Source organism: Penicillium verrucosum (genome assembly GCF_028828655.1).
Source record: "Penicillium verrucosum strain IBT 35672 chromosome Unknown utg000004l_segment0_segment0, whole genome shotgun sequence".
NCBI lineage: Eukaryota > Fungi > Ascomycota > Eurotiomycetes > Eurotiales > Aspergillaceae > Penicillium > Penicillium verrucosum.
The window spans coordinates 657,962-673,216 of record NW_026643213.1 but is presented as its reverse complement, the minus strand read 5'-3'; the positions used below and the strand labels follow the sequence as shown (position 1 = coordinate 673,216).

The 15,255-nt window shown below is 49.6% G+C and overlaps 8 protein-coding genes across 8 annotated transcripts; 5 read left to right on the top strand and 3 right to left on the bottom strand.

Annotated features, from left to right (window-relative positions):
* Nucleotides 1-75: 75 nt before the first annotated feature.
* Nucleotides 76-1,452, bottom strand: gel1 (1,3-beta-glucanosyltransferase gel1; the record flags this gene model as incomplete). The annotated part of the gene is made up of 1 exon (XM_057222434.1): nt 76-1,452. The coding sequence occupies one exon, from the start codon at nt 1,450-1,452 to the stop codon at nt 76-78; it is 1,377 nt and encodes a 458-aa protein (XP_057069655.1).
* Nucleotides 1,453-2,925: 1,473 nt separating this feature from the next.
* Nucleotides 2,926-3,711, bottom strand: N7516_009714 (sterol desaturase family protein; the record flags this gene model as incomplete). The annotated part of the gene is made up of 1 exon (XM_057222433.1): nt 2,926-3,711. The coding sequence occupies one exon, from the start codon at nt 3,709-3,711 to the stop codon at nt 2,926-2,928; it is 786 nt and encodes a 261-aa protein (XP_057069654.1).
* Nucleotides 3,712-4,007: 296 nt separating this feature from the next.
* On the top strand, nt 4,008-4,555 carry N7516_009713 (uncharacterized protein; the record flags this gene model as incomplete). The annotated part of the gene is given in 3 exon segments (XM_057222432.1): nt 4,008-4,166; nt 4,194-4,361; nt 4,379-4,555. 3 exon segments carry the CDS (start codon nt 4,008-4,010, stop codon nt 4,553-4,555), a joined length of 504 nt encoding a protein of 167 aa, XP_057069653.1.
* A 1,152-nt stretch (nt 4,556-5,707) lies between these two features.
* Nucleotides 5,708-6,972, top strand: N7516_009712 (tyrosinase family protein; the record flags this gene model as incomplete). Its single annotated transcript, XM_057222431.1, has 4 exons — nt 5,708-5,857; nt 5,905-6,029; nt 6,089-6,211; nt 6,267-6,972. The coding sequence occupies 4 exons, from the start codon at nt 5,708-5,710 to the stop codon at nt 6,970-6,972; spliced, it is 1,104 nt and encodes a 367-aa protein (XP_057069652.1).
* Nucleotides 6,973-7,662: 690 nt separating this feature from the next.
* N7516_009711 (putative GPI anchored cell wall protein (Dan4)) lies at nt 7,663-8,652 on the top strand (the record flags this gene model as incomplete). The annotated part of the gene is made up of 1 exon (XM_057222430.1): nt 7,663-8,652. One exon carries the CDS (start codon nt 7,663-7,665, stop codon nt 8,650-8,652), a length of 990 nt encoding a protein of 329 aa, XP_057069651.1.
* Nucleotides 8,653-9,122: 470 nt separating this feature from the next.
* pex4 (putative ubiquitin conjugating enzyme (UbcJ)) lies at nt 9,123-9,669 on the bottom strand (the record flags this gene model as incomplete). Its single annotated transcript, XM_057222429.1, has 2 exons — nt 9,123-9,457; nt 9,507-9,669. 2 exons carry the CDS (start codon nt 9,667-9,669, stop codon nt 9,123-9,125), a joined length of 498 nt encoding a protein of 165 aa, XP_057069650.1.
* Nucleotides 9,670-9,890: 221 nt separating this feature from the next.
* Nucleotides 9,891-11,165, top strand: N7516_009709 (endonuclease III domain-containing protein; the record flags this gene model as incomplete). Its single annotated transcript, XM_057222428.1, has 1 exon — nt 9,891-11,165. One exon carries the CDS (start codon nt 9,891-9,893, stop codon nt 11,163-11,165), a length of 1,275 nt encoding a protein of 424 aa, XP_057069649.1.
* Nucleotides 11,166-11,965: 800 nt separating this feature from the next.
* Nucleotides 11,966-14,612, top strand: N7516_009708 (putative DNA helicase; the record flags this gene model as incomplete). The annotated part of the gene is made up of 5 exons (XM_057222427.1): nt 11,966-11,979; nt 12,056-12,778; nt 12,868-14,306; nt 14,399-14,459; nt 14,528-14,612. 5 exons carry the CDS (start codon nt 11,966-11,968, stop codon nt 14,610-14,612), a joined length of 2,322 nt encoding a protein of 773 aa, XP_057069648.1.
* Nucleotides 14,613-15,255: the final 643 nt, after the last annotated feature.

The following is a 15,255-nucleotide window of genomic DNA, read 5'->3' as shown; positions in this document are numbered from 1 at the left end:
AAGCCAGTTAAAAAAAAGATACATGTCAGGGAGAATCGAAAAAGATGTGAAGCCCCTTCAAAAAAGGTAGGAGCATTACAGGAGGAAGCTAGCACCGAAGACAGTCGACAGGACAGTGACGAGACCGACGGTAGCAGGGGCGAAGCTGAACTGGACAGGCTTGAGGCCAGCGGCGGCACCGGTGGAGCTGGTGCTGGAGGCAGCAGAGCTGCCGCCAGTAGCAGCAGCGACATCACCAGAGCCCTGGGTGGCAGTGCCGGAGGACTTGGTGCCGGCGTTCTGGCTGCCCTTGCCGGAGAAACCATCGCCCTTGCCGGCACCGTCAGTCAGGTACTTCTTGGCGGGGGCGGGCATGGCAGGGAGAGAGTCAGAGTCGACATCCCAGTTGGGCTTCTGCATCTTGGGGCAGCCGGAGGCACCACCGGTGGAGTTGTAGCCGCCGTTGCCGGAGGGGTTCTCGGTGCCCTCGAAGGCCTTCTTGAGAGCATCGTAGTCCTTGTTGGTAGTGACCTTGTCATCGCTGATCTTAACCAGACCGTACTTGTTACCAGCCTCAGTGTACTCGTAGACGAGACCGCCGGAGTAGACAGGGGTCATCTTGTCAGAGTAGAGGGCCTTAACCTCCTGGAACTTGCGGGTGTTGATGTTGCAACCGTACTCGGAGAGGAAGAGGGGGAGACCGTAACCGGTGAAGTTCTTAACCTTCTGGTCCCAGCCGGAGGTGGTGAAGGAAGAGGGGTCGCACCAAGAGTAATCGTTGAAGGCGAAGAAGTCACTGCGCTCGTCATCGGTACCGCAGTTCATGTACTCGGCCATCTCGAGACGGTTGGTGTCGACATCAGCAGCGGAGTATCCGACGGGGACCTCACGAAGCTTACGAGAGCGGAGGTAAGTACGCATATCACGGGTAACGGCCTTAACGTAAGGAGCGGCCTTTGAGGAAGGACCGTCGTTGATAACCTCGTTACCGGAGAAGAAGGCCAGAGTGTTGTCGTACTTAGCGAACTTCTCCATAGTGGCGAAGATGTACTGGAGGTAGACATCGTTGTAGGACATCTCGGGCTCAGCACGGTTGAGAGAGTACTTAGGGGTATTGACATCGAGAACAAGGTAGATGCCGGCCTCAGCGAGAGCACTCATACACTCATCGTGGTCCTTGGAGTTATCGACAGAGTAGACACGAATGGTGTTGAGACCCAGTTCCTTGAAGTTCTTGATGTCACGCTTGCAACCATCGGCATCAGCGATAGGATCGCTGAGGTCGGAAGAACCACCGGGCTGGTAGTCGACACCGCGCATGTAGAAGCGGTCGCTGCCCTTGAAGAAGGCATTACCCTTAACAGTGATAGGGGTGATATCGCTGTCACGGGCCTGGAGGTTGGTTGCGGCACCGAGGACGGTCGAGGCGCCCATGGTGATGGCCGTGGCCATGGAGGCTACGGAAGACTTCATTGTGGGGGAATAAGTGAAAAAGAGCGAAAATTGGTATGAACGAGAGTGGGAAATAAGATGCGCTCAGAGTATTAAAAGAGAGTGAATGACAGACTGAGAAACGAAAGTGAGGTCAGAAAGAATGAAAAGAAGGAGAAAAGGCAAGGGATGAAAGGGTTATGAGGCCAAGGCTCTCCCGGCAAAGGGCTGGGCTGTGCTACGCCAAGGGACCGGCAGGGTGTACTATGTACATTGGCTGTTCTGCTTTGTCCTGATCAGCAAGGGTCATTATTTACAGTGGATTATATGTGGAGATAATCCTGAATTAAATGATTTTAATTGGTTCATTTGGTCTTGTTATTTATTTGATTCTTTGGATCGTCAGGTCCGTGGTATTTAACAATATGGAGGTACAATATCCGGAGTATACAACATATGTGGTTAGCAATGTACTGGCATTTATATAATAGAAGTATGTACTCACTATATCAACCATTTTGAATGTCTTCGTATACAACCTATAATTCTCTATACAAAACACTCTATTCCCAAATTATCCTGTTGCCTCCATGAAACTCTGAGTGGACCCTAGCTTGGCAATGACGCGCTTTGTGGGATAAGTCGATCGCACTTCAGGGGGTCGTTTATTATTCTAAGGGTCTAAGGGGTCAAATCTACAACATATACTATACAACATAGGGGTTAAAACGTCAAAACGTGTTCAAATTCTAGAATCCAATCAACTGTCAATTGGATCCTGGTCTTTTTTATTATTCGCTAAATCCCTTTATCTTGGCGCCAACCCAGATGTCCATGGCTCTCTCACTTTTCAAACGGTCTATACATAGACCTGAGACACTCCACAGTACAACAATTACAATGCCAGAACTTCCCATGTATCAAACTGATCTATTATTTCTTTACTTTTGTACAACGCATCGTCATGGGATGCGTTGGATGTACATTGTACATTGTACGCCGTACGCACTCTATCAGTAACTTCGACCAGATCGACAAATCATGATAGATCCTGTAGATCTGGCCCATATTCTAAAGTTCCTCATTAATTTGGTATTCTTGCTATTGTTAGCTATAAACTCCATCCACCCCCTAGACTTGACCGCTATATCTTTCAAGACGGTGGCCAGCTCAAGTTGCATCTAAATGAGCTTGTAAAAAAAAATTTGAGTCTCTACTCCGGAGATGAACCTGAACTTTACCAAGACTAGGATAATTAGACTGCGACCGCAAGTTTTTTTCTTTTTTTTTTTCACTAGGCTTTTTGACTTGGGAGTTTATAGCCGAGTATTCCCTCGCCGCCTTGTGCGACCGCCCTGCAACCATGGGACACCACCGTATTCGTTTCTTCGGAGACCCCGGGGCATCTCAAGAAAGTTATATATGAGACAACCCCACGGTGTACCATTGGCCATGTCGATAACGGTCCCCCAGAGTTATGTACACAATTGGACCTACCCAAAACAATAACCGAGGTTACCTAGTGCGACGCTTCTTCAATTGATTCGTTCCATGCACCCAATCCAACAATCCCAACGATCCATAATTCAAATTGAACTTCTCATGATGAAGATCATGCGCTCTAGCCTTGTGACAAAAGAAATCATATCCACTGTGAACCGTCGCCGTATTCACAAGCTCATAAGCCAAGAATACCCAAAAAGTCACAATATGACTCCCCAACAACTGCGGCGGCAGAGAGATAGGCAATGTATTAGCGAAGATGTGCTCAATCGGATGGGCGAACTGCGCAGCCAGCGCGATCGGAGCAGTGAATCGGTGATGTTTCTTATGGATGCGGATGTAGAGGGTGGGTATATGTAAAATTCGGTGACTGTAATAGAATAACGCTTCGCGCATCAACAGACTGAGAAAGACGTCCCGGAAGATCTCGACTGGACCTGGTAGAGAGGTCTCGATGCGATATGTTGATTTCAGGCCAGCGTGGCTGGCGGCGGACAGCAATAGCAGGTGAAGTATCGATGATATGATCTGGTTTTGTACCACGACCGTAAAGCAGCGTGCGATCTCACGACCGGTTGGCTGTTTGGGTGCTGGTTGGATCTTGTGGCGTTGGGAGAATGAAGGCGCGATCACTTCGAGGAACATGTAGCATATTGATGGTAGCCAGAAGGTAAGTACCTGGGCGAGAAGTGTACCCATGAACTCAATTCTCTGAGGCGAATAGTTGGCTACGATGTGAGCCCAGGAGGCTGTGGCTTGGGGTAGAACATGACCCGGAAAGCCTTTTGCAGCATCCATAGTAGTTTGCGCGGTAGAGACCTTGTCTGAGAACAGGATCTGGGGTCAATGTTAAATCTGCATTTTTCACGTCCTTGATAGATCTGCCTCGGTTAGTTCCCCACACTCTTTCCCCCGCACTCGGCATCGCTGTCAATGATCGTTCTGCTATATACCATGTGAAAAAAAAGCTTAAAGCTCGGGTATCTGTAACCTATGAAGGCTCACTGGACTTGCTCAAAGGCAGGTGAGAAAGCTCACCCGCCACAAAAGAAAACGGAGTGGAAGACGCCGAGAGACGAAGGGGCTATAAAGCCATGAACATAAGAGCTGTCTGGTGGAGCACAACCCGAGTTCTCTTCACCAAAGCTACAGCATTTTCCAAGTTCCGCAAGCCCACCATCGAACTTCAGCACCAAGGAGTGGGCCCGTCCGGATCGCAACTAGACGCACAGCGCAGAGCACAGGTAGAAGCGGTAGGCCGATTCTCAATGCGGAGTTAGCCGTCTACATCACCAGAGACGAAGCAGTATATTCTCCCTGGTGTAGGTCTAGGAACACTTCTCCCAAGCCCAATCATCCATGGGGTCTACTATAGCATTCGCACCACAGCGACATGTCAGACTGGTGCAAATCTCGAGGTTGCCGCGGCATCCAGCACGCGAAGCATAGTTCTTGATATGGACAGACTCGTAAAAGCACTATTTATATCTCGCCTAGACCGTTGCTTGGCCACAGGCCACATCGGTACTTTTTCACGCTGATTGTTCTCACCGAATCGATGAATGGTAGCAAGATGAGTCCATGCGAAAGAGCCAGTGATGATGCGAGAGAAAATGGAGTTGGGTCTCCTTGGATTCGGTGATGCTTGCTTACTGGGGTAGTGGTAGGGTTTGATGTGGTACATTGATTGGTAAAGCTACGCATTTACCCAACCAATTCGGATACGAGCGATGCACTTACAATTAACCATATCTGCCTGTGATATGGATAGCTCTGCAATCGGTGGTATATATTGAGCATGTCAATACGAATAATGTCATTGTTAAACGAATGAAATACTTTCGATCCTCAAACCCATTTGATGATAGTTAGTTCGTGATCTCTGCAGCGTGACAGCCTAGCAAGTGCACGTACTTTCTATCTCCCTACGACATGTGTTGTAGTTTCGCACACCCTATGTGGACTTATAATTGTGGAGAGAACTGGTCTAACGTGGTACGGCGTAGTTCCTACTACAACGTACCTCGGTCTAGGTGAATCGCCCACTTACGTTGACTTGAGAGGAGATTGAAAAGAACTGATAATTTAAAGAGATAATAATGTAATGCTCCTACCTCATCCGAGTACCTGCTTATATAGGTACAACGTCGGTCGTCGGCCGCTTATGAACATAATCAGAGTCTTCCCTCGGGTGCCCGGCACCATTGGCCGTGGCGCACTGCAGACGTTCCATAACAGATGCAGCTATAATTCCAAGATCAACTAGGACACCCCTCTCCCCCACCGCTCAAAGACGGGGCCAAGGACAGACTATGTACATCAAACCTAGACACAGTTCACCTGGGCACGACATAGATTGGGTACAACAATTTATCTCGTTGATAAACACCGTAAACAAGTAAGTTAATTTGGTTGGAGCTCTGCCTCGCTAAGCTTTGGGAACGGTCTATGGCTAGAACCTCTATCGCCCCATGTCATGCAGGGTGAAAAAACGCACCGTTACCAATGGAGTGTGATGGAGGTACTTAGACCCCCGTAAAGTGACAGCTCACAGACTGACAGGCTTGGAACCTGCATATCCAAAAAAAAAAGTTTCGGAGTTCACCAAAATAGGCTAATCTAAAATGCTCCGTCTACTTACAGATCATACAAGGGATGCCATCAGGGTTTATTGGCTTGTTAGTGGGGGGTCGGTGGTTACTTATAAACGGCGTTCATGGACGAGGCCGAGGGAGCTTTTGCGGGAATTTATTAGCTCCTGCTAATCGGGATTTTCTTTGTTGGGATTGATAGGATGGTTGGGCTGTATCCGTCTTTCTTGGTCATTGCCTTGGGGGTTTGGGGTTCGACAGCCGATTCCTCCTTATTCGATATCAACACCGACATTGCCCTGCCCGAGCGAGCATGTGGAACTGATAATACTGCTGTCCGGAAGGAATGGTTTGTATTTCTTGATTTTCCTATGGCCAATTGAGAACTGACATTACATAGGGGGAGTTGAAGAAAGCTGAGCGGATCGACTATATTGATTCGGTACTGTGTATGCAGGGGAAGCCTCAGCAACTTCCAAGAAAAGAGTACCCGGGAGTGCAGAACCGGCTCGACGATTTTGTGGCGTAGGTTCTTTATAACCTCATTCTATATGCTAAGGACTGGGTACTAACATAGGATACAGAACCCATATCAACTATACACTCAATGTCCACCTTAGTGGTCTGTTCCTCCCATGGCACCGTCACTTCCTCTGGCTCTGGGAGACAGCCCTGCGAGACGAGTGTGGTTACTCCGGCCATCTCCCGTAAGTGCCATTCATTTACTACCCCGAACCATAATAACACGAACCACATGTGCAGGTACTGGAATTGGCCATTGTGGTCAGAGAACCTGAAAGTTAGTCCTCTCTTCGACTGCAGCGACAGCTCCCTCTCCGGCGATGGAAATTATAACCCAGACGAGCAAAGCCTCTCCGGCGGCGCCGTAACCATACCACGAGGATCGGGCGGCGGCTGTGTGCGCTGCGGACCCTTCAAAGACATGAAAATCCACATGGGACCGTTCGACCGCAACATTGTCTCATTCGACAAACTCCCCGCCCCAGGCTTCGACTACAACCCGCGCTGTTTCAACCGAAGTCTGAATAACTTCGTCAGCAGCAACTACGATAACCAGACCATCGTCGACCGACTCCTATCCGCGGCTAATATCTCCGATTTCCAGACCGTCATGGACTATTGGCCCGCACGGCCCGGCGGAGTGCTGGGCGTGCATGGCGGCGGACATTTCAGCCTCGGAGCTACCCTCCAAGACTTGTTCACGTCGCCGCAAGACCCGGCTTTCTTCCTGCACCATGGTATGATCGATCGGTTATGGAGTATGTGGCAGGCCAAAGATGAGGACCATCGTCGATTTGCACTTAATGGTACGAATAGGCTGTCTAATCCGCCGGATGCGCCGCTTGTCACGGTCGATATGGAGATGGAATTTGGTATCCTCGATCAGCCTCGATCGGTCGGCGATGTTATGGATCCAACTAGATACTATTGTTATTCGTACACCTGAGGTATATTGCCTATGTTGTAAGTAAACGGGGTGAATTGTTATGAGTGTGCACATGTGGATATTTATATAGAACCATGGAAGTTCCAGGGGAAATACCCCCTTTTTTTTTCCTTTTTACCCAAAGTTTTACCAAATGGAGTAAAAAAGCAATAACGCATGACAAGATGACTCTGACTATTTCCAAGGTTACTATTGTTAGCCCTGAGACCGGACCAATAATAAGACAGAATGAACTTTTACTTTTTACTTTTGGATTTGGTGGCACAGTTGGTTTACTCCCGAGGTCTATATTATCCACATTATGATGGTTAGTTATTATGTACTGCACATAAGATCTAAAATAGTTCATCAATGTATATATACTAAGCCTTGTTTTCGGCCGATCCGAGACATTTAAGTGGCCATAAAAAATCAGCCACGCCGATGATTCTCGGGATTATCTTTTACTAGTGTGAAAAATCAAGAAAGGTATCCAAATAAGAAGGAAAAAAAATACGAAAAGATAATAAAAAAAAAAAGGAAGAATACACTTGCCAATCTGGGACTTGTGTGGTTCCTTCCAAGTCATCTTTCACCTTTCTTAAATAATCTCACCTGCTTTGTTGTTCTTCCTCCCCTCTCTCTCTCTTCATTGTCTTTACCCAACTCCTCATCTTATCAGCAAGATCCACCGATCTTCAATCTACCATAATGTTGCGTACCAACTTTCTTCAATTGCTCTTTGTGACACTGCTCGCTCTGTCTGCGGTTTTCGCAGCAGATGCAGTGCAGGGGACTTCGTCAAGTGAGTCTTCCCAAGGGCTTGCCGACATCAAGGAAGTCAACCTCCATGATGCTCTGCATGCTATCTCCACCAAATTCCGTCATGGAGTCTTCCCGACTGACCTTAAAGCCGCCGAGGCTCTGCAAGCTGAAGAACCCACTATTGCCAGCCTTATCAAGCTTGCTAAGCGTCAGGATAATGCCACTGCCAGCCCTGACACAACCCCAGTCACGGTTCCTACGGTGACTACTCCCAGCATCGAACCAACCTCTGAGCCCGCCACCACAGCTGCTGAGACCAGTCAGACCAGTGAGACCACCTCGGCCTCTAACACTGAGCCCACTACAAGCGCCCAGCCAACCGTCACCTCGGCCACCTCGGCTAGTGAAACCAGCACCAGTGAGCCCACCAGTGAGACCACCAGTGAGAACACCAGCGAGACCACCAGCGAGACCACCGGCAAGACCAGCTCTGCCACCTCTGCGTCCGTCTCCACCGAGACCACCAGCACGGTCTCAACCAAGACTACTACTGCTCAGCCGACCACTACCCCTACTGAGACTACTGAGACCACTCAGACTACTCGGACCACTACTAGTGTTCCTTCCACCCTATCGACTACTCGGAGCACTTCGTCCACCTCGTCTACCTCAACCACCGATAGTCAATCAACTACCTCTACCCACACCAGCTTGAGCACTTCCACCTTCGAGAGCACGACCACCATGCCCGACGGCAGTCTGAGCACCATCACCTCTATCACGGTGATCACCCCTTCGGCAACCGACAAGGCCGCAGGCGCAACCACCGCTGGTAAGCCCGGTCTGCAGACTAATGTTGCTGCGGTGGCTACCGGTATGGCTCGTGAGGTTGTCGCCATCGTCGGTGGCGCCGTCGTGGTCGCAATGGCTCTGTAGTGGATGATCAGTTTTGCCTCATCGCCTGCTCGCATCTTTTATCTTTTTGAACGGCGTTCTCCAGCACATCGCATTGGCTCTGCATCCTCATGACATTCAGTCATTGTACTATCTTTTCCGCATGACCCGTGACGATACTCATGTCTCTCCTTATCTCTCTTGGGCGTTCAATCCGGCATTCAATATCTGCCTCATTTGGCCTGTTATCGTGTTTTACACAGCGGTCTCAAACATTTATGGCGCGAAGCACACGCTAATATTTCATGTGATTAACCTTTAGTCCATGTTTACTCTTCACTTTGAAGATAATGCAAAAATTGTGCTCCATTATTAAACTCCTTAGGTTATTGACCGTAGAGATTCGTTGATTCGTATATGTAGTGGGTAAAAGGTATCCGAGATGATCGGAATGTGCACGGTGGTGCGGTATGTGCGGTCCGAATGTCTCAACTGGTTCCGAGAAACCGTTATCATCGTACAAGATTCTGACGTTCATTCCACTGCTCCTCCTCCATCCAGTACCGGGTAACACTCTCCCAGCCCGCAATATCCTCGTTGCGTAGTAGAACCGCGATGTCAACATTTAGCGGGGAATCTGGATTCGGATCGCTCAGCAGCCACTGAATAGCCTTTAGTGTGGTCTCGAGAGTCACAGCCGGCCTCCATCCGTCATCCAAGAGCGGCAAACAGATCTTGCCCGTGTTGAAGTCGATATTCGGGTGCACAATCTTCGTCGTGAAGCGGATGATCGGCGGCGCAATAGGGTAATTTTCCGGGACTTCAATACTGAGGTGCCAAAGTCCACCTGTTTTCGCGTTAGATCGGCTCAGATTCCCCGAGCCTAGTGAACTTACCTTCGTATAGTGATTCTTTTGGACCCTTCAATACAGCTTCCCAGTGTAGTAGGTCGTCTGAATCGACCGTTCGGAGGTACAGGTATGTTTCATTTTCCCCTTCCTTGATAGCAGCCTTCAGCTCTTGCCTGAGCCGCTTTGACGCAGAGATAGAAGAGGTCATGTGGAATGTGGTAGGTTGTATAGATTATATGTGTATGTTGTAGTTGAAGTGCGCCTCCCCACGGAGTTTGGGAAAGTCGGTCGGCACTGCGATCGCCGAGGTTGGGGAAATTCTGCCCGACCCACACCCATGGATCGATCATCTTCTCACGTGAAATCCCCTGGTCCCGAGGTCATTTTCTGTTTATTCGGTCTCTGTTAATTGATTAAGATTAATTGACCATGCGCACTTCTCGCACTTCCAGGGACACCGCGAAGGTGCTGGAGGCACTCTCACCCCCTATCCGACGACAAACGCGTAGCTCCAATGCGAGCGCTTTGAAAAGTTTCGCCCACAACGCAAATGCGACTCCGACCGTCAAGACAGAGCCGAAGACAGAAGATGTCTCGGTAACGCCCGGTCTGTGTCCCATCAAGAGCGATGATGAATCTTCCCTTTCCGAGGCCGACACAGCCGATATCGAAGACCTCCTTGAACCGCCGTTGAAGCGCCGAAAGCGTAGCGCGAGCCCCCTAAACCCGCGAGCCCTCAAGCAAAGTTCAAGTCCTCGAATACAACGCAAACCCATTGTGAAGGATGAGCCCGACCAGAAACCAACCGTGACACCCAAACAAAGACGAGTCCCGGCCCGAACAATCCACGACAACGACGGCTCGGTTAAAGTTGAGCCGCCGTCCAACTGGGAGGCGATGTACGAGATCGTGAAAAAGATGAGGGCAGACAACCCGACTGCACCGGTAGACACAATGGGCTGCTCGGAGCTATACTGGCGGGCATCATCATTAATAGACCGTCGATTCCAGACCCTTATCGCGTTGATGCTCTCATCCCAGACGAAAGACACGGTCACAGCGGTAGCAATGCAGCGTCTTCACACGGAACTCGGAGACGACACTGCGCTGGCTGAAGATATCAAAATCAAACAAGAAGACGAGGATTCAAAACCTGTCGACAGTACCCTGAACCTAACCAACATCCTAGCGGTGGAGCCAACGCGACTAAACGAACTAATCCACACAGTCGGCTTCCACAACAATAAAACAAAATACATCAAAGCTACCGCGCTGATCCTGCGAGACCAGCATAACGGCGATATCCCCTCCACGCCGGAAGGCCTCATGGCGCTCCCCGGCGTAGGACCCAAAATGGCCTACCTCTGTTTGAGCGCGGCATGGGGCAAACACATGGGGATTGGTGTTGATGTGCATGTTCATCGTATTACCAACCTCTGGGGTTGGAATAAGACTAAAACCCCCGAGGAGACGAGAAAAGCGCTCCAATCGTGGTTGCCGCTCGAGAAGTGGCATGAGATTAATAAGTTGCTTGTTGGCCTCGGACAAACGGTTTGTCTGCCCGTTAAGCGTCGCTGTGGGGATTGTGATCTGGCTGGCTTGCGACTTTGTAAGAGTGAGATTCGAGGGCTTGAGCCGACGATGCTGAAGGTTAAGAAGAGTCCTGAGATCGATGAGCCCAAGGTCAAGATTGAGGCTTCTTGATTCGCATTTGTCTGCTTCTGAATTACTGGTTTAATGTATACCGTCCGTCCTTCTCTGGATGAGAGAACGTGGCTCCGGCGTACCCCCTTGGTACGGCTTTCTTACAATGGTCCGATATAATTACACATGTATTCTTCGTCGAATACACCCCAGCCTCTGGAAATATGTCGCTTTGAATCAGAATTATCGCTAAGGCGCATGCGCTAAACACCGCTAATATTTCTTTGATGCGACCTTCCAAGATTATTCCTCTGTTTGGATTTGTGCCCACTGGGGCAGCCGGTGGCTGGAGATGCTCTATTTCTGAATTCTCGTTGTCTTCGTTGGTCCCCATGCACAATCTTCGGCGCTTCGCTTCGCCTATCACATGCCATAGTATCCAAAAGACAAATGCGATCTTCCGGGAGCTAGGACGGGGCTGACCAAGGTACGCCTCGTCGACCCCGTTCTCGCTCGCTGGTAGAGGCTTGCTCGTTGGGATTCTCTATACGGACGCTCCAACGACTGGATATATGTCGGAAGATATGTTGCGACCAGTTATTGGGCGTTTCCTTTCGACTTGGGGGACATTCCACTATATGAGCCTTTAGGGACTGATTGAAATCCGTTGTAGACGGCTATCGTTTGGTGAAGCAAATGGAATAAGAGAATATCACCTGCTCAGGGTAACAGTTTGCACAAAATGCACTGGAAGGAGTAAAATGTGTATACGGAGATGTACTTGTATTTCGAGAACAGTGGCTATCGTTCCCTGGGCTGTTGGTTCTTCTCTTAGCTGGATGAGATTGTCTGAATACGTCATGCTTGTACACCCGTATGTTGTAGACAACATTGAATCCTCCAAACCCGCAGCCAATCAAATTCCGATCTCGGAGATAAGCAACTTGAAGCTTCTTTATCCCCGGTCCCTCCCCGAATCAAGCTCCAACCACCAACCCGTGGAAGTCAATCGACACCAACCAAACGGAGGACTTTCAATCTATCTATGAGAACACCCATTTACTCTCCAAAGATCCCAACTCCAAGCTCCACGCATCCCGCACCACCCAAAATGCCCCCTCCAACCCCAATCTCAATCCCCTCTTCGCCTCAACCCAACTCACCCTCCTCCACGAAGAACACGCCGCCGAAGTCTCCTCCTCAAAACTCGCCAGCACAGCCGCAACAGTCTCCCCTGCAACCCGTCGAACTCTTCAAGCGACCGGCTACGCCCTAACAGGCCTCATCCTCTCACAGTGCCGAACCGGTCTCGGTGGGCGCGTCGTCGGCGAGTTCGCCCCGGATCCAGCAGTCGCATCGGAAGAATCCCGAGCTGCAGATGGGACGCCTCGTCTTGGGTCGCATGGGATTCGTGTCGGGGATGTTGTGAGAGTTAGTGATGTGGCGGGGGCGGGGAAGAAGGTCGGCGGGAAAGACAAAGATAAGGAAAAAGACAAAGACGCGGAGAAGGGGGTTGAGGGCGTTGTTACACGGACTGGTGATCGAGCTGTGTGGATTGCGTTTGGGCGGCAGGGTGGTGGGGGGATGTCGAAGGAGGATGATGAGGCTGTTGAGGAGCTTTGGGGGAAGAAGGTGTGGGCTATTAAGCTTGCCAATGATGTTACGTATAGGAGGTATGTTGGTTGGAGTATTGAATTTGGATTTGGATTTGGATTTGGATTTGGATTTGGGATTACTGGATGCGTTACTGACTTCGGACTAGGATGAGACAAACTATGGAGAAGATGGTCAAGATGATTGGGACTGAGTACTCGCATTTCATGCGCGTCGCGTTTGGGCATACCACGCCGCTGCAGCTGGATACTGAGGCTTGTGGGCCTGTGGAGTTCACTGATCCCACGCTGAACGATTCGCAAAAGGATGCTATTCGGTTTGCGCTGGCTTCGCGGGATATTGCTTTAATTCATGGTCCGCCTGGGACAGGAAAGACGCATACGCTCATTGAATTGATTTTGCAATTTGTTCAGCGCAATAAGCGGGTTCTTGTCTGTGGACCGTCGAACGTTTCTGTTGATAATATTGTCGAACGATTGGCCCCTAAGAAGGTTCCTGTTGTGCGCATCGGGCATCCGGCTCGTTTGCTTCCTTCTGTTCTTGAGCATTCCCTTGAAGTTCTTACACAGACCTCTGATGCCGGGGGTATTGTGAAGGATATTCGCAAGGAGATTGATGAAAAGCAGGCTAGTATTCGCAAGACCAGGTCTGGTCGCGAACGACGAGGTATTTATGACGAGTTGAAGCTACTCCGGAAGGAGTTCCGACAGCGCGAGTCTAAATGCGTGGATAACCTGGTGCGCGAGAGTAGCGTGGTATTGGCTACTCTACATGGGGCTGGAGGCCACCAACTCAAGAACCAGAAGTTTGACGTTGTGATTATTGACGAGGCGAGTCAAGCCCTCGAAGCACAATGTTGGATTTCACTTCTCGGTGCAGAAAAGGTGGTCCTTGCCGGTGATCATCTGCAATTACCACCGACCGTCAAGTCTACTGGACAGAAGTCCAAGGATGAACCTTCGAAGGACACTGATGAAAGGACGGACAGCGACACCGAGACATTGAAGGGTGTCTCTCTTGAACGCACATTATTCGATCGTCTATTAGCCCTGCATGGACCGGGGATTAAACGCATGTTAACCACCCAATATCGCATGCATGAGAAGATCATGCGCTTTCCCTCCGACGAACTTTACGAGGGCAAGCTGATCGCCAGCGACGCGGTGAAAGCCCGTTTACTGATCGACCTACCATACGAGGTAGAAGGCACAGACGACACGCAGGAACCCCTGGTCTTCTGGGACACGCAAGGTGGAGATTTTCCCGAAAAGGCAGAGGATGAGATTAGCAAAAAGGGAGCCTTGCTTGGCGACAGCAAAAGCAACGAAATGGAAGCCATGGTCGTTGCTCGGCACGTGGACAATCTGATTGACGCGGGTGTCAGACCCGAGGGCATTGCCGTGATCACCCCTTACAACGGGCAATTGGCGCTACTGTCGCGGATGTTACGAGAGAAATACCCCGGCCTTGAACTTGGCAGTGTGGATGGATTCCAGGGCCGTGAGAAAGAAGCTGTTGTGGTGAGCTTAGTGCGCAGCAATGGGGAACACGAAGTGGGGTTCCTTGGCGAGAAGCGACGATTAAATGGTATATGCTTTTCCCCCTTTTCTTCTTGCGGGCGTTTTCCGTATGTTGTACCTGCAGGACATTCGATATATTGCTAACTATGCTGCATATAGTTGCCATGACGCGGCCCAAGCGGCATTTGTGTATTTGCGGAGACTCGGAGACGATCAGTCGGTAAGTACGGGATGAGCCATTTTGGTTTGAGGGTTTCATGCTGATCAACATTGTTTTGTTTTTTATAGTGGGAGTGGCTTCCTGAAGCACTGGATGGATTTCCTGGAAGAACATGCCGACCTACGATACCCCGACGCTGGAGATTTACTATAGTCTTCGGGAATTTTCGGTGTAGATTGAGAATCCCCATTTTGCTTGTTCCAGAACACTGTCGATCTCTCTCTTAGACGCGGCATAGACGGGATATTCTCCAAGGTTAAATTTAGTCCCGGGTGCACGGCCTATGTAAGGGATGAGGAGTAGGGGGGAAGACTTAAACAACTCAAATACTTTTCCTCCCCCCGAAGGGAGTTTGAGAGACGAAGATAAGGTATTTTGAAACATCCAGTTAGACGATCATTTCTGTAATGAGGTGTCGGAGATGCATTTCCCGAAACAGAATTAGGCGGATTCTTTTCTTTCTCCTGCCAATCCAGGAATGAGGGCCACGGCTGAGGGGTGCTGGCACAAAGACACAGACGTGGGCTAATGGGATAATGGGGTAATGGACTAACTAATTGGACTAATTGGAGTTGAAACTGTTGAAACTGTGTCGTGTCACTTGGGCTACTCCGTGCATATGTAGTTAGTGCGGATAATAGTATCTGTGTTTCAGAACATTCCACTTTCATTCTTTTTCTGTGTGGAAGGATAATAGAAGGTAGAAGGGATAAGGTAGAAAATAGAACTATAACTATACAATACAAAATATAAACAATATAATATATAGTTACATGATTTATCTTTTATTATTTGG